Source organism: Anomalospiza imberbis, chromosome 10 (genome assembly GCF_031753505.1).
Source record: "Anomalospiza imberbis isolate Cuckoo-Finch-1a 21T00152 chromosome 10, ASM3175350v1, whole genome shotgun sequence".
NCBI classification, from domain to species: domain Eukaryota; kingdom Metazoa; phylum Chordata; class Aves; order Passeriformes; family Viduidae; genus Anomalospiza; species Anomalospiza imberbis.
In genome coordinates this window covers 16,057,714-16,082,778 of record NC_089690.1, presented here as the reverse complement: position 1 = coordinate 16,082,778, position 25,065 = coordinate 16,057,714, and the positions used below count along the sequence as shown (strand labels likewise).

The window sequence follows — 25,065 nt, the reverse complement described above, 5'->3', positions numbered from 1 at the left end:
ATTATAAAACCATTTTTACCTCAACATGTGTTCTATTTTTTTTCTTGATTCTCTCCCATCCCGTGGTGAGGCGGGGATGTGGGGAGTGATTGCAATCAGTGTGCAGAAAGAAAAAGGCACAACCTAAAATTATGATCAAGGGTTCAGTACGAAAATAAGGCAAACCAGCAGAACTGTGTTGTATGCAACATGCTTAAGGATGGCCTTTTAAAGCACTGATCTCAAAATCAAGGATATCTGCAGTGACATCTGAAGACTGTCAAAACAAGTAACTTGTGCAAGGACCTGTGCACAATGCAAAAAAGGGAAAGAATATCCTGAGAGGGGAGGGGATACAGCCTGATACACTCATTTTTGAGTGGGGACAGAAGATGGGGGCAGGGACAGTTGTGACCCTCTAATGGTAATTCATAATGGGATACTACACTAGAAATCCCCACTGGAGCTTTTCTGGAGGATTTCTCGTGACTCAGAAGGACTCAAGTGACTTGTCTATGACCACTGAATTTATTAACAACAGTCCTATATTCCATGGAACAAAAACAGTTGCAAAACTGATCTCAACATAAAATTATATATGGGGAATCCCAGGAGAAGAGCCATATTTCTAGTGTGCTTGAAGAACAAGTTTCTACACAATAATTGCTTTGGGGTTCTCTTGTTTGTTTTTAATCTAAAGACTAAATCCTTTTGATAGGTTATAAAATGTTAAAGGAGGTAAAATGGAGGACTCCATGGACAGAATGATGAGGATTGCCTGCTAGCATGTGCTTTGGCCACAGCTCATGTTTCAAGGTGGCCAAATATAAGATCAAATGTGCTATCTTACGGCAACTAATGTATCATTCTCAGCGTTAGACAACTTCTGTTTAGTAGGAGATCGTATTTCTGACCACTTGTCTCTGTAAAACAGTCCTGTTGATATTTGTGAAGAGCTGAATTAGCAAGTTGCAAGCCCTTGATCAATAAATGCTTCTGTGGTGGAACCGCTACGCCTTCTGATCTCCAAAGCACTGTAATCATAAATCCAAAGATAGTCAAAGGTCGGAGCCTGCTTTCTTCTTTTAGAAAAATACCTCATGGGTGTAGGAGCATCTTTCACTGTACTTTCCTGTGTGGAGTTGGAAAATTGAAGCAGCAGCTGCTCCTGGGCTCTCTGAGGATCAGTTTCAGGAAGGGTCAGCTACTGGTGCCCGTGGAAGGTTTTAGCTCCGCTGGGCAGAGCTGGGGCGTGCGCTGGGTGTCGGCGGGGCAGGAGCGGGCCGGCGGCCACCCGCCTCCGGCGACAAACGCGCTGAGACGGCAGCGGGGCGGCGATGGCCGTGGGCCGGGCAGGGCCAGGGAGCGCAGAGCCGGCCCCAGGCGCGGCCGAGCGAGCGGCGCGGCTGCCCCGGAGCAGTGCCCCGGCTCCTGCCCGTGCCGGAGCGCACAACCCGGACACGCTGGCCGCGCACGGGGCGCAGGGATCGCTCGGTGTGCGGGCACAGAGCGCGGTGCCCCGCCGCAGCCCGGCAGGGCAGGGCAGGGCAGGGCTGCCGCGCCGCTCCCAAGGGCCGCGCCGCGGGTCACCTTGCCGGGCACCCCAGCGCGCCTGCGCGGCGCACGCTGCCCTCGGCAAAGATGGCTGCCCCCGCCTCCCTCACGCGTGAGGCACCGGCGAGAGCCGCTTCCGCCCGCCTCCAGTCACGTGACGCACGGCTCTTACGGAAGCCCGATGGGGCCACGCGAGCCGCGTTTGGCGGCTGACGCGCGGAGCGCGGTGCGGTGCCGCGGTGCCTGACGCGCTCCCGGCCGGGCCGGGCTGGCAGCGCTCCCCGGCCTCCTTCCGCCGCTCGGGGTGAGTACAGACCGCCGGGGCCTGGCGGCAGCGGCCCCAGTTCTGCTCGGAGGGCTCGGCCTGCCCGCGGGGCCGCAGCCGGCCCTTCGCCGCGCTCGCAGCCGGAGCCCCTTCAGCCGGTGTGCCCGCTCCCCGCGGCCGCCTGTCCGCCCAGCCCCGGCGCCCTCAGGGCCCGTCCCGCCCCGGCTCCCGGCTGCCAGCACCGGCCCCCGCCCGGGCCTCGGCAGTGCCCCGCGGCCCGGCCCGGTGCCGGGGTCGCTGCCCGCTCGCGTGGCAGCGTTCGGCGGCGGGACAGGCGCCTGTGCCGAGCCCGGGGACACCCGGGGGCGAAGAGCGAGCCCCCGAGCTCCCCAGTTCCCTCGGACGTTATCGGCTGAGCCGCCGCGACGGCCCCCTGTAGAGAGAAGGAAGCACCTGCCCCCCCTCTATTTCCGAGTGCTTTTAATGCCGCCACAGCGCAGTGGATAGTTGGGTGTTCCAGAAAAATGGTTGTCAGAAGGACGTTTTTCTTCTAACCTTCTCTAGATTTTTTTTCTTATAAAAAAAAAAAAATTAAAAGTATTTTGTGTCAAAGCATTCTGTTCGGAGTAAAACAGACTTGAAAGACTGCAGCCTTTAGTGCCTCGTGATCCTGTAGCCCTGCTCGTGTGCGGTAGGTGCGCTGTTGGAGCCGCCCCAGTGCCAGCGGAGGGACCAGTGTGTGAGTTCGGCGCCCGTAACGGGACTCGGCAGAGCAGCGTTCAGCGTTTAGCCTGGCCCTGCTGCTCCTCTCCCTCAGCTTGTTCGTTCGTGCTCTGGTAGCTCACGCCTCTCTCATCTGTGTTCTGACAGTTCCAGGGCCCCGGGATAAGGTCTTCTGGGTCCTTAATTCGTATCCTCAGCTTTACTCTGAGTCTTCCTCTTCCCGTTTTTACTTGTCCAAGGATAACTGGATGCTTGCCAAGGGAACACTTTGTAGCTTATGTGCACATGAACGGAGGATCTGTGGAGCAGCCACATCAGGAACAAACAGTAATGGAGCTGGAGAAGCTACAGTTTGGTGTGGGTTGTAGAACCTCTCTGAGCTCAGTGCTGACAGAGCTATACTGTTACCAGAGCTCGTCTTCTTGTATCTGGGGCTCCACACTGTGCAGAACATTCCCAGGTGCAGCACAGATATGGCCAATATCTGATAATGGCTAAAATGCTGCCAGTCATCGCTCACATTTGTATGCATTGCTTCATCCCCATCTCTTCTGTTCTTGTCGAGGACAGGGAGGTACTCCAGTGTCTTTCTGAACATGTAACTCACTTTCTATAACCTTTTTTTTTTTCTCTTGCCTTCTCATCCTCTGGATTTCCTCCTTCCTTTCTTTCTTTCATTAAATGCTGTTGATACTCATTTGCACTTCAGTTGCTCTCTATTTGTCCTGTAGTTGTGATTGGATTTTTATTGTCTTACCAATCTCAGACTTCTATTATCGTGCTTTTTTAAGAGGTACTTAGTTCTGTAAATATCAATTTTAAAGTCCTCAGTCTCCTGATTTATTATTAATGTTTTCTGTAAAATGCTTTGTATAAAAAGACATTGCAGAAAACATAACTTTGTTTTGTTCAGAAGCTTCGTTAAAATGTTTTATCTGTTGCTGAGATCTCACTGTTTCTTGTTTTGCTGTTCTCTTGTAAAAAGGAGTAAAATTTGAAATCACTTTGACAGCAAATCCTGTTCTCGGTGATGCAAAGTGGACAAGAGTGGGAAGATATTGAGGTATTGCATCTGCAGGGCCTTGGCAAGCGCTGCTAAACCCACACAGTGCTATTTAGTTTATAAATACTTTCTGCTGCTGTCTGCCTTTGTGTAGGTTTTGCCTTGCAGCTGGAAAGCAGTTGTTGTGCAAGCAGACTTGTGTCCAAAAGCCTCACCAAGCTGTGGTGGAAACACTGCTGCAGGGCAGGGATACTTGATCACTCTCATTGGGAAACACCTGGCTGGCTCCAGGTTTAGTGAAGCAGTTTTGTCACATCTGAGCAGTAAGTGTGCTTCATGCTGTTGCCAGTCAATACTCTGGGTACTGTAAGTTCTTAAAATTTGGTCTCTCTCTTGACATTAGGATTTTTGTGAGATTAGGAAATGCTTTACTGATCACAGACGATGTTTAAAACAAAAAGCACCTTTTGGAATGTAGAAATCTCAGATGGCTGTGTATTTGTTCATGTCACTGGCTGATCAAGCCAATGTCTTGCAAGAAGGACAAATCTAGTTTGTGAAATCAAAGGGTGGGGATGAAAAACTCCATGTGAAAAAGCTGCCATTTTTGAAGTGACAGATGCTTAAGCAAGTCTTGAACTGCTGTAAAGTGTTTATTCCTAATTAAACCAGTTGTTTCACTTTCACTTGATACAAACAGTGATAATTAATACAGATGGATTAAATGTGCAGCACTTCAAGTATTTCCTTTAAAACTAATTTTTTTAAGTTTACATAGACTTTTTTTAAGGTTACACAGTGGCCTTTTAGCCTGCTCCCTGATCACCTGTTCTCCTACTGTGCTACAGTGACACGTGGAGATTATTGAGATACTTTATTTGATCTGTGGTGATAGGGAGCCTTGCAAATAACACTGGGGCTCGCAGGACAGACTGCCAGGTGGTCACATCCTGGGTGCACTCAGTGTGTGTGCGTTTGTGTGTTACACAATCCACATCCTTCTCTGTGCTTCTGTCCACTGGCTGAGGGCTATTGGAGGTTTTATTGGTAAATGTGAAGTACAGCTCGTGTGGGATGGAGGGAGGCAGGGAGGGCTTGGGCTGGCTCACCTGCCTTGGGCTGCTCTGCACTGAGGCCTCTCCGCTTTCTGCACGTTCAGCTCAGCAACGAGCACGCGCAGCGACAGCCGTGGCCTCGCTGCCAAAAATAGTCACAGAATGTAGTTGCAATTTTAGTGGCAAACCCTGCCTTTTTGCCAGGATGGGTTACTTTGTTTAGGGACCTACTTAAGCAACACCACTCAGATTTCGTGCTTCGCATAGGCAGGTTTGCCAGGAAAGCTATATTTATGTGTTGTGTATGTATATATGTGTCTAGAAACTTTGTTTTCCTATTCTAACCCTAAAAAATCCCATCATCTCAGTGTGAGCTGTTGACAAGCCCCCCAGCTGTTGCCTGGATGAAAAGTTTCCCACAGCCAGTTCTTGCAGCTCAGTGTTTCCTCTGGGAGCTCCTTTCCAGCCCTCTCCAAATGCAGCTTCAGGGTGTCTCTTAACCAAGCCCATAGCCATTATCTGGGTCTGAGCCATCAGCAAGGTGCACTGGCCACTGCCCAGGTACTCAGCTTCTCCCAGCTGTCTGAGGTCCCTTTCCAGCCACCCCCAGGTGCAGCTCTAGGATTTCTTTTTCTCTCTACCTTAAATCTAACTTCAGACTCCCAGTTACCTTGGTCTTTGACACAACTCTGAGCCATTGCATTAGTAACTTTCTCACAACCCAGTTTCTAGGAAACTCCTCCACTGCTTCATTTGAAATCTCACTCCTTTTCTAGGAAAATATTATATAAAGTATTGGCAAATGATTTTATGTTTAAATAAAGTATTTTTCTCTCTCCTCCTCATCCTGTATCAGTTCCACAAAAGTAAGATGTTAATTTACAGAAAAAGGCAGAAGTGAGAAGTTTAAAGTATTGCTGCACTTGGGAAGGGTTATGAATATTCTCAGTTTTCAAGCTGATTTGACAGGCTGTTGACAAGGAACTTTGTCCTTGTAAGATCTGGGTGACTGACAGTGAGCAGGAGGCTCCTGCCCAGGCTGAGTCTTTTCTGTCATTCCCGTGCCTCAGCATGCAGTTTTTGTGAGACTTCAGCCATTTTCTCAATCACCAGTATACTGGATTTGTGTAAATGCAAATCAGTAATTTAGATTTCTCACCAATCCTGAATAGATTTCCTGTCAGTGCTACCAATTCTTTGATATCTTTGTTTGTTTATGTTTCTATTTCTGCCAGCCAGTGCAGGAATAGTACCTTACCTGCAGAATTTACAGGTTGGTTTGTTTTGGTTTTTTTTTTAATTTGTCATGGCTCAGTTTGAGAACCCTCAATTTGAGCATTGTCTACAGTATCACTTTGTTGTTCTTTCATTGCCTGCACCTCTCAGCACTTTGTAACTACACTTCTATGAATTTTACTGTGCAGTTTGTTCCTTTAAATAAAACTCTTCAGTCATTATCTCTCACTTCCCTGGTAATCTGAGCAAAGCATCTCCTCTCCATCCTTCTGCCGGGTCCCTGTCCCTCTCTGAGAGTGCTGGGTTCCCTTTGCAGGATGAGCGGGGCGGCGTTCCCGTCCCCGGCTGCCGAGATGGCCGAGATGAACCGGCTGCAGTACGAGATGGAATACACCGAGGGCATCAGCCAGCGCATGAGGGTCCCCGAGAAGCTCAAGGTGGCTCCTCAAAACACTGACCTGGACAAGGGCAGCCAGGAAGGATTTCCAAATGCCAGTGTAACTATGCAGGTTCCAGAGCGGATTGTAGTGGCAGGTATGTCTGCATCGCAGTGCAGGTGAAAACTTAAATCAGCTCCCCAGATTTCTGGATGGAAAAAATAGGTATTGATATGTCATTTTTAAAAGAATAACCTGTAAAATGCTTTCTGGTGTTTAAACAGTTAAAGCTCTTTAACTTGGGAAGTTTTTTAAGGTCTGAAAATGTTTCGTGAATAGTTTTGGTGTAGCTTATAATGGAGACAGCTGATGAATTAATGATGGACAGAACGTTTAATTGCAGATGTTTCATCTTACTGTGCTATTTTTGGAGAAAAAAATTGCTGTTTATTGATTTATACCCAATTTTTAGTAATTAACTGTGAGCTAAAGTAACTAAAAATTTTTGGGGATGGACTTTATATTTGTCATGCAAAATGTGTTTGATTTGTAATCACAGTGCTAATTTTGTTAAGAATCTGTCTATTATTAGTAGAATCTATCAATATTACTTTAGTATTTGTGGTCATGGGCTTTACAGTGACAGATCCAGGAGTGCTGTAAAATGTGTGACATGCATATATTTTATGCTTTGATGTCCCCAGTCAAAGACACCGCTGATAGGACTGTGTCTTCAGTGCTCTCAGTTGCATAACAGTTGATGTGGTTCAGGGTCACTCAGGATCATTTTCCTCAGAGAAACTGCTCAAATAAGTGTCAATGTGGTCTTCACGAGCACTTCAACAGTAGTTTTTAACATACAAGACCCGTTAAAGAAGGTTATACTTCATTATTCGGCATAGGCAGGAGAAGTTACTGCTGTGATGACCTTTTGAACTTTAAGCACTGGCCTTCAGGCCTCAGAACAGTTTGCTTTCTATTGACAATTGATGTTTTTGCAGGTAATAGTGAAGACATTCCATTTTCCAGACCAGCAGACCTTGACATTCTTCAGTCTACTCCATTCAAACCACTGGCATTGAAAACTCCTCCCCGTGTTATTTCTCTTAGTGATCGACCACTAGATTTTTTGGACCTAGAAAAACCTCCGCAGCAGACACCTCAAAGTGAAGAGGCCAGTACTTATTTTGCTTTTTCCTTAGATGAGAAGCATTCTGCTAAAGAAAGTGAAATGACCAATGATTTCTCTACTGTGGTACAGATCAACTTGGTGCTGACATATGTTGGGAAAATACAAAAATATTTGTATTAGCACTGTAGTAGTTCTTTTAGACTTTGAAGTGGCAGATGGCCTGGAATTGCCATGCTCTGCAAGCTTACTCACTACTTATAAAGTCATAACTAGAACTCCTCAAAATATTTCTAACAAAAAAATCCTTGTGATGAAGAGAAAGCTGTAAGGTTTTTTTGATTTATAGAGTACCAGAAAAACATAAGATTCTTGTGTTGTATATAGTTATACATTATAATGTATATGGTTAACTTCTGGACTTCATAGCCAGATGATATAAGACCACACAGAATTAATGAGTTTTAACAAATCTCTAAAAAAAACTACTTCAAAGGATGGTATAACATTGGCATCCAAGTGAATAATGGCAACAGACACTTTAAAAATGGAAAATTATATATGAAGCTGCATATTCTATAGGCTTATAAAATACAATAGAAATATATTTATCTCTGGTGATGGGAATCCTAGAATGGGAAAGGCTGGAAGGGACCACTGGAGTTGATCTAGTCCAGCCTCCCATAGCAGGGTCATCCTCGAGCATGTTACTCAGGATTGTGTCCAAAGGGCTTTGAGTATGTGCAGAGAATATTGAAAATTCTGTTGCTTTGTAATTTTGACATCAGGTCACAAGGATAGGTAAGGATTGCAGGAAGTTTGGAGCTTGGTTTTACATGTACCAGCATCACATCTGTCATCAGCTGTTTTCCTGCTAATCACTGTGGAACCCATGAAAATGTGCCTTTGTATCTGAGGGCAGATCTGAGTGACAAACCTGCAGAGCACAGTGCTGTGTCCTGGAACGCTCTGGCTTTTATGTCTCCTTTGCTCCCGTGCTGCAGGTGCGCTCGGTGGGAAGGCTGAAGAGAGAGCGTTCCATGAGCGAGAACGCCACGCGGCAGAACGGGCAGCTGGCCCGCAACGACTCCATGTGAGTGCAGCCCTGCTGCAGGGCCACTGCTGCAGCTTTGGGACACTCTTCCTTCCTTCCTTACCTCCCTGTTTGCTTTTCCCAACTAATGTTTTGTATGTTGTGGCAAGAGCGTCATTTTAACTATTATAACACCAGCCTTTTTCTTCTTTTCTGTGGGTTTTGTTTAGGGAGGTGACTTCTTGCATTGGATGGGCGGAAGTGTTTGTGGGCTCACAGCTGGTTTCACCAGTTACCAGGAATTGTTATTTCAGGAGATTTTCCCGTTTCTGAGTTGGTACAATAATTTTTCCCCCTGAATTTTCAGGAAATGGAGTTCTTTGTGCATCAAAATGTTCCCAATTCTCTCACTGTTAATATTATAATGATTTTCATTCATTGGAGAAGAAATATTTTTATTTCCTCATAAATAGTAGAATAAGTAATTTTTCTGTGGTGTCACTGTACTTCATGTATTGGAATCTGTGAGTATATACATCTTAATCTTTTCTGACCAAAATGGCAAGGAGAACTTAGAATTGGAAACTTCATCTACTGTTACCATCCAAGGCAGCAGTTCTTAGGGTGCCTTCTGAAGACACACATGTCTGTACATTTTTGTTAGATATGATAGTCTTGGATTAATCATGGCTTATTCTGAGTGACAGCATCTTTCCACCTGGAAATAACTGGTTTTGCAATATAACACTTAGGAATCTTTTATGCATTAATTTTAATACAGCTGCCATAAGGAATACTTGTTTTAGAAAAGGCTTTAAATTTAAAATTTGAAAGATGGGATTCATCTGTCCCAATGTAGACTGTATAACACTATTGCTAGATCACCATCAAAATTCATTTTTGGTAACTAGAGGGAAATAAGTGCATAGCCTACTTAGGGTCTACCTATTTTTAGTTTAAAGTAGATCAAGTGAAATATGCCCTAGAAATGTCTATTTTCCTCTATTTACATCAGAGGCAGTAGAAGTACTGTGTGTACTAATTATGTGTCCACCTGTTAATTTGGCTAAAATGAAATGCACTCTGATGCATGTTCCAGACATGTAATACTTCTCCTTCTCTTCCAGATATTCATGGAAATATTGTTTCATATCTTCCCCTTGTTATTTGATCAGACTTTGGGTTCATACAAGTTTATAGATTGCACATGTCTAGGTGCTCAGGTCTGCAGAGTCACACACATTTAGTGAGCTGGCAAAACTCAGATTCACATCTTTACGTGCCTGACCAGCTCAGTCTCTGGGTGTTCTTTCAGCCTCCTGAGAGTCCAAGTTCCCTGTGGTGTCACTTATCCAGTAACGTCCTGTTGGACTGCACACACTGTAATGTCACTTCAGAATGGCTTGCTCTTGCCCATCTGGTAGTTTGGACGTGGTACGTGTTGGAGTACCATGGTCTTCATGTGATGGGAGTTTCCTAAGGAAATATTTCTCCCTTTGATGCTGCCAGCTCTGCTTTGCCTGTCTTTGATGTACTGTTCTTAAAAGGAAAAAACAGTTGGTAAAGAAGTTCTTGCAATTTCTTGAAATTGCTTTACACTTGATCCCTATGTTAGTTTAGTCTTCCAAAAGTCATGGGCCATGCCAGCCATCTGAGAAAATAGATGAGCTCTGCCTGTAGTTGCTGTCAGATTTCTCACATGTCTGGACTTCTTGAATCTGAAAATCCTAAATCTGTAAAATTCACCTGTGTGCTTTGCTGTCACTCAGTAGTTATATATAGAATTACTGTGTTTACATGGTCTGAATGTTATTTGCTGTCAGAGTATTTTAATCTACTATCAAACCTTCAGAGGCTTAGCAATGCAATAAGCACCTAAAATCCTGTAAATTTAAAAAGACTGTGATCAAGGAACATATGACTGGCAGCTGGCATGACTCAGTCTATCATTTACAAAAGCCAGGAAATTATTACACACCTGGAGATTAGTCTAGCTAATACGCACGCTAGTACTTGATAAGATCTGTCAAATAAATCATAATTCCAATGCCAAGCACCTTCTATTGTATCTTCTTGATTGATCCAGGATCTCTTCTCTTGCTTGTAAGATAAGTAACAGCTAGATGATATTGAGCCTTCAGATCTGTATTCTCTGCTGCCTATGTGGAAGACATCCTTCTCCATTGCAGTATTCTGCACTTCTGACCTGCAGATAATGTATTTTAGTAGAACTTCATTTTTCTCTTGTCCTCCCAGGTGCTTGTTTTCTTATGACAGGAGTTATGCTGTGTCTAATGTTAGATCATCTGCTGTGAAATCATGGAGGTTCCTAGAAATGGCTTCTTTCTCTGTCATAATTGCTTCTTCTGATTCAGTATGACCCAAGAAAGAAATCACTTTGAACATGCTATGGCACTCTGCTGCTGAGTCTGACATTTCTCCCTCATCCTGGTTTTGTCACTCTCCAAGTGGAGAATGTGACTTTGTACCTGGCTGCCTCTCAGGAGAATGATCTAGGAATTCAGATTGTAAAAACACCACAGTCACAGTGGAACCTGTGTGGCTCCCACAAATGCAGGAAGGCCAGACCTTCTGTACTTGGTGAAAAAGTAACCTCTTGGCTCTTGTTTCCTCACAGTTTAAGCCCTCAGGACATAGAGTATAAACTGCAAAAAATTACAAGTTTCATGTAAGTCTATTCTTTGCACTACAGAAAATGTTATTGTGGAGCTGTTGCCTCATTTATATCACCTTGAAATTCCTTTACCATCTGGAAATACTAATTTTCCAGTTAATTACAGTTAATTACAAAAATACAAGAACCTAGCTGCTCCTAAAGTTCTTATATCCAGTGTCGTTGGCTGAAAAATAGTTTATTTCTTCACTCACAAATGCTGTGATTCTCTACCTTGACAAAAATCAGCTCTTTGTTTTTGTGCTTTGCTTTGGTTCACATCTTCAGATAGAAAAGGAAGTCCACTTGGGCTGCTCAGATGCTGTGATGAGGATTGAAGAGGTACTTGGAGCACTGCCTTTTATAACCTTTGTTTTCAAAATATGACTACAGGTCTTACGTTTTAGTCTAGGGCACTGTTGTCCTTCTTGGACAAAATATTCAGATGTAGTGTGTGAAATTCCAGGGCTTGACTTACAAAGTGACAAAATTACACATTCTGGAATAGATTGTGCAAGTGAGAGTTGGCTGGACTCCCTATCACGGTGTTCTTGGCATGCATAAATAGTGGTTTCTCTTTCATTGTCTTTCTCTTCTTGTCATCCAGTTACATGCAGAGATAGTTCTGAGGATTTTTTTGGCAGCTGGGCTTCATTAAAGTCAGTAATTCTCTAATGCTGTTGAAAATCCTGGGACTAACAAGTACCTGCTGGTACAATAACTGTCTGTGTAGCTATAATGACAACTCTCTAAATTACAATCCCTCTTTTTCTAAGGATGCTTACCTAAGAGATTACAATTATTATTCAAGGTGGCACAGATCAGATACTGTCCCAAGAAATAAAATGCCACGGTTCCAGTCACCTCTTTCGACTAAGGACTGCACGTAAGCCTGAACCTTCCCTGGTGTATTCAAAGCAAGAGTGTGTATAATTCTGTAGCTCTCTGCAATACTAATATTCTGACTAAGTACCTGTAGCTTAGAATATAAAATTTGAAACAGCTACACTGGATATGTGGTTTCTAATTTTGCATCAGGGTTTCTCAAACTTGGCCAAATTGTTTCCCTCTGTAAAGAGCACAGGGAAAAACACCTGATAGCCAATGAAAGGGACAATTAAATTTCAAAATAGCTTTAATTCGTTTGACACCCTGTTCTTTGGCTAGTTTTGTATAGCTGGAGAAACAAAGCTTTTTGTTGGTCATTGCCAGCCAATGCTGAATGCAAGGATTCTACTTCTCTGCTGGAAATCACCAAACCACCAAGAGTGCATGGAAAAGTGGGCAGCATTTAATTTTCTTTTTGCTCCAGCCTTTTCCTTAGAATAACACATCTTTCTAGAGAGTTCAGTTTCACAGTTTGAGAAATTCTGTTCTTGCAAGTCATGGAGGAAAAGTGTGCATGGCTGTCTATGTGCTTGAATTTAAAGTAACCTTAATTAGTTAAATCTGTTTACCTCTTATTTAATACTAGCAAAGCTGCAAGTCAGAGAAATACCTGAAATAAAGCCTATGTACACCACAAATGCTTTGAGAAGGTTTAGGGGAGATTGCTGCTAAGCTACAAACTGCATATAGCAACATGCTACGGTACTCTTTCATAGTAATGTCTCTAATTTCATCTTGTTTGTTTTGGTTCCAAGCTCTGGAATTGACTGGTGTCTGTAACCAGGGAGGTTACAGTGCCTGGAGCTGTATATAAGAATTCTTTTCAGAGATGAGAAACCAAATTATGCCTACAACTAGGACCATTTCACTGGAAATGGAGGGGAAGAGGGATAGCCACGATGTCTAATGATAAGTGCTCATGCTACATATTAGAGAATTTCCTTATGGCAGAGATTTTTTTCTCTTATGTTATCTGGAATGATTTGTGTATCAGGTTATTGCTTCATGATATTTCTTCTCCATGGTCTCTGACATAGTCCAAAGGACTGCCAGATGCTTACAGGACAGCAATTTCAAATCCTGGAAAAGGAAAATAGAAGAAAAATTTTGCTTCTCTCTCCACCCCCTAGTCACAGCCTTTGTGCCCTTCATAGAATTATTCTTGGTTTTTTATTTTTTCTTTATTATATAACTTTGAATTTAATCAGCACATGTAACTTAATTCTAGAAAATTCTGTACAGTTTTAGTTAAAACTGGTTTTTTTTCTGCTTTTTAATTTTTTAGAATCTTTTTAGTATACAGAAATCTTTGAATGCAAAAATCATTACTGTTGTATTTATACTAATACCATTCTGGACAACAGGAATTCCACAATGTTTTCTGTTTTGCAATATGTTTAAATATTATTTGCAACCTTTTTTTATTAAGTTGTTTTTCACCCTATTCTGCACATCTCTGAAGTGAGGTACAGGAGAAATTAGTTTTAATGTAAAATATACTGTGATTTCAAGCCTTGACATTGTTTGATTCAGTCTGTTCAGTGGAACTTTGTCCTACTCAGTTTTGTGATCTTGCTGCCAGCCACGTGCAGAGCACCTCTGTTAAAAGTAAGAGTAGGCACAGAATTCTGACCCAGCTAGAGATTAGCCAAATATCAAACCAACTTCCAAGTACTCAGCATTAATGTTTTATTAAAATGCCAAGGTCAAAAAGATGGACATTTTAAATCCAAAGCTGTTGTGGCAAAGCACAAGTGGCAAGGAAATGTGTTGAATTATGGTTGCTAATCTTGGAATAAAAACTAACCCAAGATTTAAAGGGTACAATGGCTTGCACTTGGTTTGCATGTGTGTTAATATTTACATTAAGTTAACACAAATTAATTCCTACTAAAAAGCATTTCACCTCTAATAAAGTTTCCAGATTAAAAAAAAAAAAAGTCTTGCTGTGTGCAAGAAAGGTGAATAAAGTCACTTTGAATGTAAAGAAACATAATCAAATCATAAGCAGTTTATCAAAGCTATTTTCTCACTGGTAGTTTGGTGTAAGCCAAATGGCCATGTTTGAAGTCCAGTCCTGCATATTTTAAATAATATTTTTTGCATCATAGTCAACAAGTTAGATCATGTAATTTGTTGTCACTGGGACATGAATTTTGTACTATTTTTGGAATTTGTTGCAGTTTGCCTTTAAACTTGCTCATGTGCAAAAGGAAAATACTGTCTTGATCACAGCTTCCAAAAATTTTTGTTGAAGGGGTTCTGTGTGAGATTCTCCTTATTGAAAAAGGCTTGTGTTTTGGAAAGAAATGATGTGTAGGATTTTCTTAAAATGCCAGTGTGTGTAAAAACACTCCTCTCATTGATGTCAAGTGAGGACTTGAGCACCGACTTCAACAGGTACAGATTTAGCTGTACAAGCACTTTCTAGGACTAACTTGTATAACAGATCAGAACTGTGTCCTTATACTACCTGGGTGTGTTTCTGATGAACATGTGTAAATGCAGCTCACAATCCCCACATTACTTGAATTTGGGAGTGTTACTTACAGTGGTGGGAGAAGGGTAAACCAAAAGCAAGCAATAAGCATTTTGGAATGGGGTCTATCTGAAAAGCTTTTTTTCATTTAAAATCTGACTCTAGTATTTCTCTCTTCATTTACTATGCTTGTACAAACAGTGTGACCCCATCACTGCAACAGGCTCGTGTCTGTCCTCCCAATATGTTACCTGAAGATGGAATTAATCTTTACTCAGCTCGTGGCATTTTGTCGTTTATCCAGTCTTCCACTCGTAGGGCTTACCAGCAGGTCTTGGATGTGCTGGATGAAAACTGCAGGTGATTGGTTGTCACTGATTCTGCCAGCTTCTGCTGCTTTGTTTTTCTTTTCTCCTTTTTAGTGGAGTTTGGTTTCTGTGTACACAACAATGAGATGGAATTATTTGCTTTTGCTTTCCTTTGCTTTCACTATTCATAAGCAATTTAAATGTCCAAAATTCACATTTCAAAATGCTTCTGTTTCAAATATAGGATTGTTTTGGTTTCCTTCCAAATAAAAATCTTTATAGGAAGGGTTAGCCTGTGGCTGCAAGGGGTTTTGCTGGTCCTAGATTATCAATGTATTCTGCAGTTAATACTTGACCCTGAGCCTGCAAATTTACAAGCCTTGTCTTCTGCTTTTCTGTTGGTGAGCAGTGGTGCAAATCAATAAGATTGGGTTGATGATGTCATAAGGCATTAAAAAAACTGCAGAAACAGGATAGAATATTAAAAGGCATTGTAGACTACTTTGATAATGTGTGAAGACTTGAAACTGTTGTGGTTTATATTGGGAATGATTCTCTCTGGTGGCCACGTGACTGATGATGGCCATCCTGGATGCTGAGAGCAGGAAAGGCAGGGGACACTGGGGAGTTGGTTGCTCCTCTGGTTATTGCCATCTCTGATTTTATGGATAACCTGACACTTGGAGAGTAATGAGCCAGAACAAGCCTCATGGCAATCCCTGTGTAGTTATTTCCATTCTCTTCAGTGGAGTTTTGCTCACTTGGTGTATCCTTGGACTGTCTGGATTTGGGATTTGGAAGTGTTCCAAGAACAGCGTGTTTAATACTATAGAAACATTCCAAAGGACTAATCATGGCAATATCCATTTACCAAAAGCAATTTCCAGGTTAGTTGTATGCCAGCACAGAAGTTCAGGTAACAATTGCACACAGTCTCCAGTGTAGGGCTAGCTCAGACCCCCAGGGCTTGCCAGGAGGTTGAATTAGTGGAAATAATTGAAGAACACTGGGAAGAACTGCTCATTTCTCCTGTAGTCCTTCAGTGTGGCCTGTGCTAGCAAGTTCTTTGAAATTTGCCATGTGCCTCTCCTGTCTTACCTTAGCAGCACACTTACTATGTGCAGTGTGAAGTTTAAATTATTTACTTTCTAGTTGTTTTGGTAATGAAATGTGAATATCAAGCCAATCTTACTGTGAATGTCTGTGTGCTTGCAGTCACTTTCCAAACTGGCACCTCCTGTAGCTCACCATGTTTGCTGACCTGACAGTATATAATTGCCCATATTAACATTCCTGAATTGTAAAGAGCTCCAATCTTTTTGGCCTTTGTGTTCTTAAAGTAGGGCTCAGAAAAACAAACAAAATCAGCTACATAGAGTCCCTTGAAATACTGCAAGTTGGATGCTTAAATAATGAATTATTTAGCTCTGTGAAATGCCAGGCTGTTGCTGTTAAAATTTTGATGCCTATCTATCAACGGTTGGGCAACAATATTTTTTTTTTCTTATCAATATTAAAATGATATAATTATAAATTTGTTTTGCCAAATTAAAGCTCCCAGATAAGAAGAAATTGTACTTGTCTGTGAACAGTAGCACTTAGGTATCCTGTGCTGAGAGTCCTTGCTAAAATATAGATTGGATCTGCAGCCCTTTTCTCAGTCTGCTGTGAAGCTAACAGGTTTTATTCCTGGCTTCTCCTATGCATGTTCTTGCCTGTGTTTTCTTGGATTCTGGAAAACAAATCCATATACATACATACACTTTCAACTTAGTTCAATTATCAGAAAAATTCTGGGATTCTGAATATTTCAAAAGCTGCAGTACTCATCCTGGTTTGTGTTAATTTTTGAGGTGTTTTTACTAACCTTCCTAGAAGGTATGGGAAACCTGTTTCAAGTCACCTATGAATAAATAGGTGCTAAAATAATGAACTTTTCAGTGAGGTGAAAGTGTATTGTTTGTGGCAGGGTGTTTAGACACCCACTGTTACAGCTGGCGTGGGAATGTGAAATTTGGATGATCCACTTGCATGGTTGCAAAATATTAATCATTTTAAATTGCTCTAAACCTGCTCTGTTCTTTTGCTCTGTGTAATGTGTTTTCTTTCTCAAAGCCTTACCTTAATATTTTATGCTTAATACTTGAAGAGATCTTTTAAAACTAACAAGATGTGGCTGTGTGTTACTCACTGGAAATATTTTTAACTTGTTTTATAGTTTGCCTTCTTTTTCCCAAACATTTTCCAATCTACTAAAACAGCTAACGGTAGGTGCTGATGGTACTGCTGCAGATAATGAGTTATGCCTAGCTCAGCCAGCACTGCTCACATGAAGGATTATTTAAATGAGCAACAATTTAATGATCACTGTTTACTCTTGCATTTCCTTCAGCTTGGACAAGGACAATAGGTCAGTTTTGATTTCTAGTTCTAACCATTTTTCTGTTTCAATTTCTGTGGTATGGCTGTAGGGCCTACCCCTAGTGTCTTTTAAAAACTGATCCTTTATGCTCTAGGCAGCAGAAGAAAATCTGAAAATGAACCAGCCAAACGAATAAGCCCCCCAAAAACTCCTTGCATTTAAGGAGATTTTAGAGATGTCTTAAATGCAGGAAAAACAGACAATTTCGTATCTGCATAGACTTGTTTTGAAATCTGTACTTGATTTAAACTGACTCATCTATTGAGTCAGTACATTTTATTTAGGAGGAAAGAGTATGGCAGTTTATAATTTTTTTTCTTTAGGTTAGGCCTTTCTAAAAAAACACTGTCCTTTTTAAATGTCAAACTTCATCCACATAGTCATATCCTGAGATTTTAGAAGATCTTTTTTTATATTGAGAAAGTTAATGATATTTTTCATTGTAGAAGTAAAATGGGAAATGAGTTAGGACCATCAAAGAGGGCTACACTTGACTCTGGCCTGGGGTAATGATAGTTCAGAAGGAAGTGAGATGGGTGTGCAGGTGTGAAGGAGGCTGGGAAAGGCAGCAGCTTTGCTGTGCTGGAGTAACCGCTGGCAGCACTGGGACAGGCAAGGGGAGCAGCTGGAGCCAGCCAGTCCTGTTTGTACTTCAGGAGCTCACCCAGCTCATGTCTGGAGCACAAACTTTATCCTACTGCCCGTTCTTAGGGCCTTGCTGACACTTGCAGAGGTGTTTTAAAGGCCAGCCAGGGCTGAACACAGCTGCTGCCTCTGCTGAGCAAAGAGTGTGTCCTGGCCACAGTCCCTGTTCACAGGCACAGGAATGATGGAAACTGGACCCAGCTTCTTGAATTGTCCACCCCTTGTTGTTTTCCCCCCAGACGGTGTGTTTAGGGTTGCATCCTCACTGTGGAAGCAGCAGGAGACAGACCGGGTTCAGTTGCTCCTTGCCTTAGAGCCTGTTCTCCCACTGGTATTAAATTGTATTCCTGAGCATTCCCTTCAAGTTTGAGGTTGCTGCTGTGTTTGCAGGGAGTACACATGACCTTGGTGTTATGGCTTCTTCTGATCATGCACTAATGTTTAGGATGGAATTTACAGAAGCAGCCAGAAAATTCAAAATTCTAATGTACACTTATTTTTTTTAAAGAAGGCTATGCATTTAATGGCTTGCCTATATTATACTTGTATTCTGTATTTACCAAAAAACTTACTGCTATTTTTGGGGTAAGCTTCTTAGTTATGAGGCCACTGTGATCAATGTAATCATTTCTCTGTTGATATAAAAAAACAAGCAAGTAGAATATGTGGGGTAATATTATGGTATTCCTTTTGGGTCCATCTGTAATGAAATAAAAAGTGAACTGTAAAGTAAAGGAAGAAATCACCCGCAGCATCTTAACAACCTGGCTGTGTTGGGAAGTGGGATCAAAGACTTTACTTTGAGTTCCTGACTTGCACAGATCTCAGAGTGCTCTGGGTTTGTGGCTTGCTGTAGCCCTCAGCTGTCTCCAAGCCTGTAGCTTTCCTTGGGAAGGGTAGTTATGAATTAGGATTGACAAATTCTACAACAGCTGTAAGACTTCGTTTGCCAAAAGATAGCACAGAGGCTGAATGTAGAGAGCAGTTGAGAGTGTTGTTCTCATTACACAGAATCCAAATGTTGTCCTGTGTCAGATGGTATGGGAAGTGCCTGCTGGGTACTGGCACTAGCATTTGTAATCTGCCAGTCACTTACAGGTGACTTAAGTTCTCAGAGAAATTCTGTAACCTTCTCCATAGCAGCTGTTTAGTCAATGTGTTACACTTTCTCAAAGTATTTAGTTGTAACATCTGTAGAGAAGATTTTAGACCAGCTGAATTATTTCTCTGGTTAGGAATAGCTTTTTTTTTTTATATCTATAACTTTCTGTGAGACCTTGTACATTTAGGTAAGAACATTCGTATATTGCATGTGTCAGAAATGGGGGTTTCTGTTTTGTAAAACAAATCATGCTGGCCTAAGTGCTAGAAAGGAGAACATTGTGGTGTGCACTTAGGGTGCTAACTAGACTAGGACCTGGTCCCAGTAAATAGTTATCAGGTAGCAGAGTTTGCCACAGCTTCTAGATCCTGACCTTTTGAAGTGAAGCTGGTGGCTGTGATATTTTTGCATGGTTCTGGCTGGTCTCAGGCCAGGCCACAGTGTTCTCCCAGCCACCTTGGGCACCAAAGCTCTGCCTCCTACATGGACCTGCTGCAAAGATTTTCATACCTAGATTCTCTTTGCCTTCAGTTTTATAGCCTGCAGTGTACATGGGTTAAATGCATGGTACAAGTACCTCCAGCTGGCATTGGGAAAATGAAAGAGATTGAGAAGAGATTTCAGGCTCCTGCAGAGTTTGTTGCACACCTGTGTTGTGGAACCCTAATGCCTCATTACCAGAGGCCCTGGAAACACGTAGTGCCAGCTTGTCAGAGGGTGCTGCTGGTGCTGCTGTGAAGTGCAATACAACAACTTCTCATTGCAAATTTCATGTATATTAGAATGTTGCAGCAGTTAAAAAAGCTCTACCTTCTCTTCCTCCCTGCCCAGAAAGAAAAGGGAAAAGGCAACACTCGTAAGGATGCTTAAGAGATGTGCTTGAAGCCTGTAGTCCCTTCTTCCTGGAGAGATCTCCCTCTCTTCAGGTTATACATGGCCCTTAGGCTGCCAGCCCAGGTTTTCTGAATTACATCTAGCATAGATGAATACAGGAATGACAAATCTCCCCTTTCCCTGCAGGGAGCAGAGGATTATTAAAAGGGCTTTTATAAGTATATGTAGTATATTTATTGGTTTCCTGTTATTGTTGGATGAGGTTTTAGGTTTGGGGGGGATTTTTTTTTTTTTAACCTGAAGTTCCCCATGTTTATTTTATAAGGCTAAATTTCTATTCCAATAGTTTGTCTTCTGTAAATGAAGCTTCTCCAAATCTGCTTCATCAAAAATTTGCTTACACATCTTAACTGCAAAAACATTCAGTGTTGATTATAATCAATTTGAATGAGAGAAATACGAAAGTGCAATTAACAACAAATTAAATTATAGAAGTTATATTGAAACATAGAATATATCTAGAAGTATTTTGATGTTCCTTTGATCTTTGTGTTTTACCTCTTATCTCTTGTTTGTCATTTCCTGTTTCTGTCTTGTGCTTTCAATCTACAAAATCCCGCTGTAGGCCAATGTTACGTGGTGGGTCAGCTGCTACCACTTCCTCTAACCCTCATCATGACAACATCAGGTAAAGAGCATTTTTTTGTTAGTCATGATCCACTAATTCTAAAATTCAGATTTCTATTTCCCTCTTCACAGCAATGTTATTTTAAAGCAAAATGCTCATTTTTATGCTGCCTCTCAACTCTTGAGGTATTTCAGGCCTTTATTCCTTCCCCATCAAGTCACCTGCCCAGATCTCAGTTGTCTGGTAGATACAATGTGCTGCAGAACTCTGACTCAGATTAATGCCTGAGGGGAGGCTCTTCCATTACATGAGCTGTATAGTTCAAGTGTTTGCTATTTAATAGGGAGCTTACTGGAAGATTTGGCCTTACCTCACCTAATTTGGGGGTGCTCTCAGCCTGTGATTGTTGGTTGTAGCCGGAGGCCTTTTCACTGCTGTTGTCTTGGCAGATTGACATCATTTCAGTGGGACTGGCTAAGAAATTGACACATAATCCCATGGTCAGGATGATGGGGGAAAAATAGTCCTTTCACATTTTTTCCCATTTGCCTTTTAGACTTCAGTTTTCATGGAAATGAAGGTTAGATTTGTGTTTAAGTAGAAACTGGTTTCAAACAGATGATTCTTCTCAGAATTCAGGAATTCAGTTTCTGAAATGGTCTAAGAGGTATCTCAAGGGGTGTTTTGCTGGTAACCCTCTTGATTTAATACTTGGAATGGTTTGGAAATTGTTGAGCAGCAGTGATACACTGTTACGTGAGCTGGGAGGGAGGTGTGTGCATCTCACTGAAATGCTGACCCTCCCTGCCTTTCCCAGGAGAGGGTGGGGGACAGCTGTGCTGTAGATTTGGTGGAATTTTCTAATTTTTTACCATGTATTACTAACAAAAAAGTAGCTACAAAAAGACCCTCATCAGAAATCTCTTTGGTTTTCAGAGGACCTGTAAAGTTTTTTTTTGTTTTTTTGCAAAGCTGAAGGATCTCACTGTTATTGAAGTCCACACTAGGGCAAGTCTCACTTAGAAATAGCAGTTCTTAATTGGAAACAAAGTATTGATGGGCAGTGATAGGTGGAAACCTGACAATTTATTGGGAGAAGAGAGGGTGCTTGAGCTGAGGGCATTCTAGAGAAGTTTCAGGAAAGTGATAAAAGAACCTGCAGTGCAAAAGTAGTTTCTGCACTTAAGGGCTTTCTGCAAGCTCCATGATTTCTACTCATATTCTTGTTAGTTTGAGTTGACGATTAACTGTCATTAAATGCTTAATGTTTTTAGCTGTATTTGTTGGGAATTCTGTAGCCTTGACATTATTTTGCTCCTTTTAAGCTGTTTGCAGCAGTTGTTCACAGGTCCTCATGAGAAAGGAAGTCAAAGGGAGCTGATATTGGAAACCGAGGTTTTAAGATACAAAGTAAGAAGCTCAGGAGTAGGTGGAGGATCAGGAACTGCTTTACCTGCTGGTTGTTGGAAATGAATCTGGTTAAGAGCTAGCACATGGATGATCAAAATACAAATCTACTTTCTGCCTCTTTTGAACTGATAATAAATGTTCTGTATTTATTTAACTTGTCCTGGAGTTGGAATAATGCTCTTTCTGAATTGCTGCATTCAGAAAACTGAGAGTGCCCTGGGAACAGACTTTCTAATGCACACAAAGTTAGCAAGCAGCAAGTGACTCTGCACTGGGCTTTGTTTGCCAGATTCTCTGCCTAAAATACAGAGATTAATGTGACTGAGGTTCTTAATCTCAGTAAATGTCCCCTTTGGATATTGAAGTAGATACTGAGCATAAGACACTTTGCAAGTCTCTGGTTATTTCTACTCTGGCGAGCTCTCTTGCAGCTTTGGCACTTTAGGTCATGCAGGGTTCAGGTTTCATGAACCAGTTAACTGGAAATGGTCTTTTGAGGAACTGTGTGTCAGAAGAAAATTTGTCTGTGTGGAGAATTTTAAGTGTGGAGAGCAATCAACCCGAATTTAGTCAAGCACTTACCCACTTCATACCTGTTTGTGCTTTACTCTGTTAGGATCCTATTGAAATGCAACTCTGTAACAGCTGCAAAAAAAAATTATAATTCTTGTCTCCATCACCACCAAAATATACATCTACTAGAATGTTGATAGAATATGGTACTTGCTGATCTGCATGGCTGACACAGCTGAGCCCTCTCCTTCATTTGCTAGATACGGTCTCTCCAGCTTCGATACGACGCTCGAGGGAACACCAGATGACATGACAGTCGTAGATGCTGCCTCCTTGAGAAGACAGGTATGTGAAACACGGTAGTTGACAACATTAGGACAAAGCTGTAGTGGTAAAATGGGGGAGGAGGTTTTCTCTGTGACTACAAAGGTACCCCCAACAGGCAAGGCAAGGGCTCCTCTCTGTGCTCCTGCTGGACTGCCCTCACATGCCATGTCTCGTTCTGGGAGTCTGCAGAATCTGACTCCGTTTCAGTTCCTAAATAATAGGGACTGCAGGGTCTGATCACTACTGATTGAAGACAGAAGGTCAAATTATCAACTGTTTACATCCATCTGTTTGAGATACTAATTCTACATGGTTACTCAGAAGCTTCTAGAAAGTGTGGCAACTTTTAATGAAATATTAAAAGCCTTTATTTGTTTTTAGATAATCAAACTGAACCGCCGTCTCCAGCTCCTGGAAGAAGAGAACAAAGAGCGTGCTAAGAGGGAAATGATCATGTATTCCATTACTGTAGCTTTCTGGCTACTCAACAGCTGGCTTTGGTTTCGGCGCTAGACACAGCTCTCACAAAGATTTACTAGTTGAAAACACAAACAATTTGCAAAATTCCTTGTTTGTTTCTGATTGTATGCTGTTTTATAATGAATACACTGGAAACTTCCACCACAGATAAAGGCTCTAGAATTGCAGTGTTAAAGGGACACCTTGTTCATTTATAACGTATTTAATAGATTTGCATTGCAAATGCTGCAGTATCCTCCTTTGCATGCTTCTGTGTAACATGGACCTGCCCATGGGGAGTCTGCTTCATGCAGTGTGAGCAGTCTCCAGGACTAACCACTGGAGGTTTTGTTGTGGAGAGAAGAGAACAAATGGAATGGGTTTGGAAAAAAAAAGAACAAAAACAAAGGAATACAAAGTCATTTTTATTGTTCTGTTGTTAGATGCAATTAAACAATTGCACTAGTTTTTCTTTAGTCCAAGTAGTTTGAGGTGTGCCATAATCAAGGAGTGTGTCCTGTTTCATGAGTATGTTCCTTGTTTAAGTATATGTTCAGGTTGAATAATAAAACAAATTCTTTGCTAACATGCAGATTGTCCAGAAGTGCGTAATATGTATTTTTTTTTAGGTTTAATTTTGCAGATGTTTTTCTATAAATTACATTTTTAAGCAAGTTAGTCTGTGAGTGATCAAAATATTATGGAGTACAAGATTTTGGTGTAGTATCTTTAATAAAACTCTCTCAAAAAAAGCCCAACCCCAAACCATTGTTTAATATCATTTGAGAGAATTTATTTGGGAATGTATGTAAACTATTAGTCGGACGTTAGTAGTTAGTGCCAGAGGTTGGCATGTGACAGCCCAGTGCAAGCTGCCACCCCCTGCGGGTTGTGGTGCTGGCGTCAGGCTGTGTGGTGGGGATGGGGGGCCAGCCTGGGGTCCCTGATCCCGGGCTCAGTTTAAACATCCCCTGCCCAGCCTCGGCCGTGTTTGGTAGATACGGTCACAGGGGTGCTGAGGGAGCTCTCTGCAGGCTCGTGCCTTCATGGCCCTGGCCCGGCTGCAGCAGCCGCAGCTCCTTCCCCGGGAGCGCGGAACAGCTCATCGTGCCCGTGTGCGAGACCGGCAGTGACACCACAGCGCTGCTTCAGAGGGAACCTTCCTTAGCACAGCTGGCCCCAGAGCCCTGTGCGGGACCCTTTTCGGGCTCTAGAGGGGCACAGCGGGGCGAAGAGATGGCGATATTGGCACGGCGGCCGCGGAGAAGGAGCCCGGGTCTGTTTCAGCGCTGTCCTCGCTCCCCGCGCAGCACAGAGGCCCCAGTCCAGGGCCGGGGCTGGCCCTGCACAGCGGGACCCCGGCGCTGCTGGGGCTGCACACCGGGCCCGGGGGCAGTGCCCTGCTAAGGACAGGGGATCCCGGGAGCAGCAGCATGAGAACGCCTGAGGCTTTTGATACAAGTGCCTGCAGGAATGCTGCTCTCACCCATCTCCCGTGCTGTGCAGTCAGAGCGGGCTCACTGTGTGGCTGCTGCACTGCTGTACAGGCTGCTGTACCTGCTTCCTTGGCTTCCCCGCAGGGCTGTGGTGTATGTTCTTTCTGAGCTTTGTTTATTTCTTACCGTGAATGTTGAAGCGTGTGCCTTTGTCTTTTAGTAAAGACGATAAAAAGGGCCAGGCCCGCTTTGCACATTTTCTGCATTTTCATGAGTTTTATACCATGACCTTTGCACTGAAGGTGTACTGTATGAGCTCTGATGGTGCAAATGAGGGCTGAGAGATGTACAAAGAACTGTATAGGCGACAGTCAAAAATAAAGCTTCTTTTAAAAAGTGCACAAAACCGGACTTTGTCTTGCACGTGGGAATGGAACTCAATAAAATATTTTAGAACGCCGCCACCTAAGGCATGAGGCAAGTTCGGCGAGCGCCGCTGCCCCGGGACCGCTGCGAGCTCCGCAGGGTTCACACCGCGGGGCTGCCCCGGGACCGCTGCGAGCTCCGCAGGGGTCACACCGCGGGG

The 25,065-nt window shown here is 42.7% G+C and overlaps 1 protein-coding gene across 10 annotated transcripts; it reads left to right on the top strand.

The window, feature by feature from the left end:
* The first annotated feature begins 1,705 nt into the window (after window positions 1-1,705).
* Window positions 1,706-23,631, top strand: MFF (mitochondrial fission factor). 10 transcript variants are annotated; one of them, XM_068200892.1, is made up of 10 exons: window positions 1,709-1,837; window positions 6,132-6,349; window positions 7,194-7,366; window positions 8,326-8,414; window positions 11,840-11,914; window positions 14,597-14,755; window positions 17,096-17,113; window positions 20,332-20,394; window positions 22,518-22,602; window positions 22,966-23,631. In XM_068200892.1, exons 2-10 carry the CDS (start codon window positions 6,133-6,135, stop codon window positions 23,095-23,097), a joined length of 1,011 nt encoding a protein of 336 aa, XP_068056993.1. In that variant the 5' UTR covers window positions 1,709-1,837; window position 6,132; the 3' UTR covers window positions 23,098-23,631. The 10 variants fall into 10 exon arrangements, with proteins under 10 accessions (XP_068056995.1, XP_068056997.1, XP_068056998.1 ...); XM_068200894.1 differs by lacking the exon at window positions 11,840-11,914 and having other exon boundaries at window positions 1,706-1,837; XM_068200893.1 differs by lacking the exon at window positions 17,096-17,113.
* The last annotated feature ends 1,434 nt before the right edge of the window (window positions 23,632-25,065 follow it).

Bases quoted from the DNA above. Each gene is read 5' to 3' on its own strand.
- MFF (XM_068200892.1), top strand. From the start codon at position 6,133: ATGAGCGGGGCGGCGTTCCCGTCCCCGGCTGCCGAGATGGCCGAGATG. The intron at 6,350-7,193 runs GTATGTCTGCAT...ATGTTTTTGCAG, and splicing joins AGAGCGGATTGTAGTGGCAG to GTAATAGTGAAGACATTCCA. The intron at 20,395-22,517 runs GTAAAGAGCATT...TTCATTTGCTAG, and splicing joins CCTCATCATGACAACATCAG to ATACGGTCTCTCCAGCTTCG.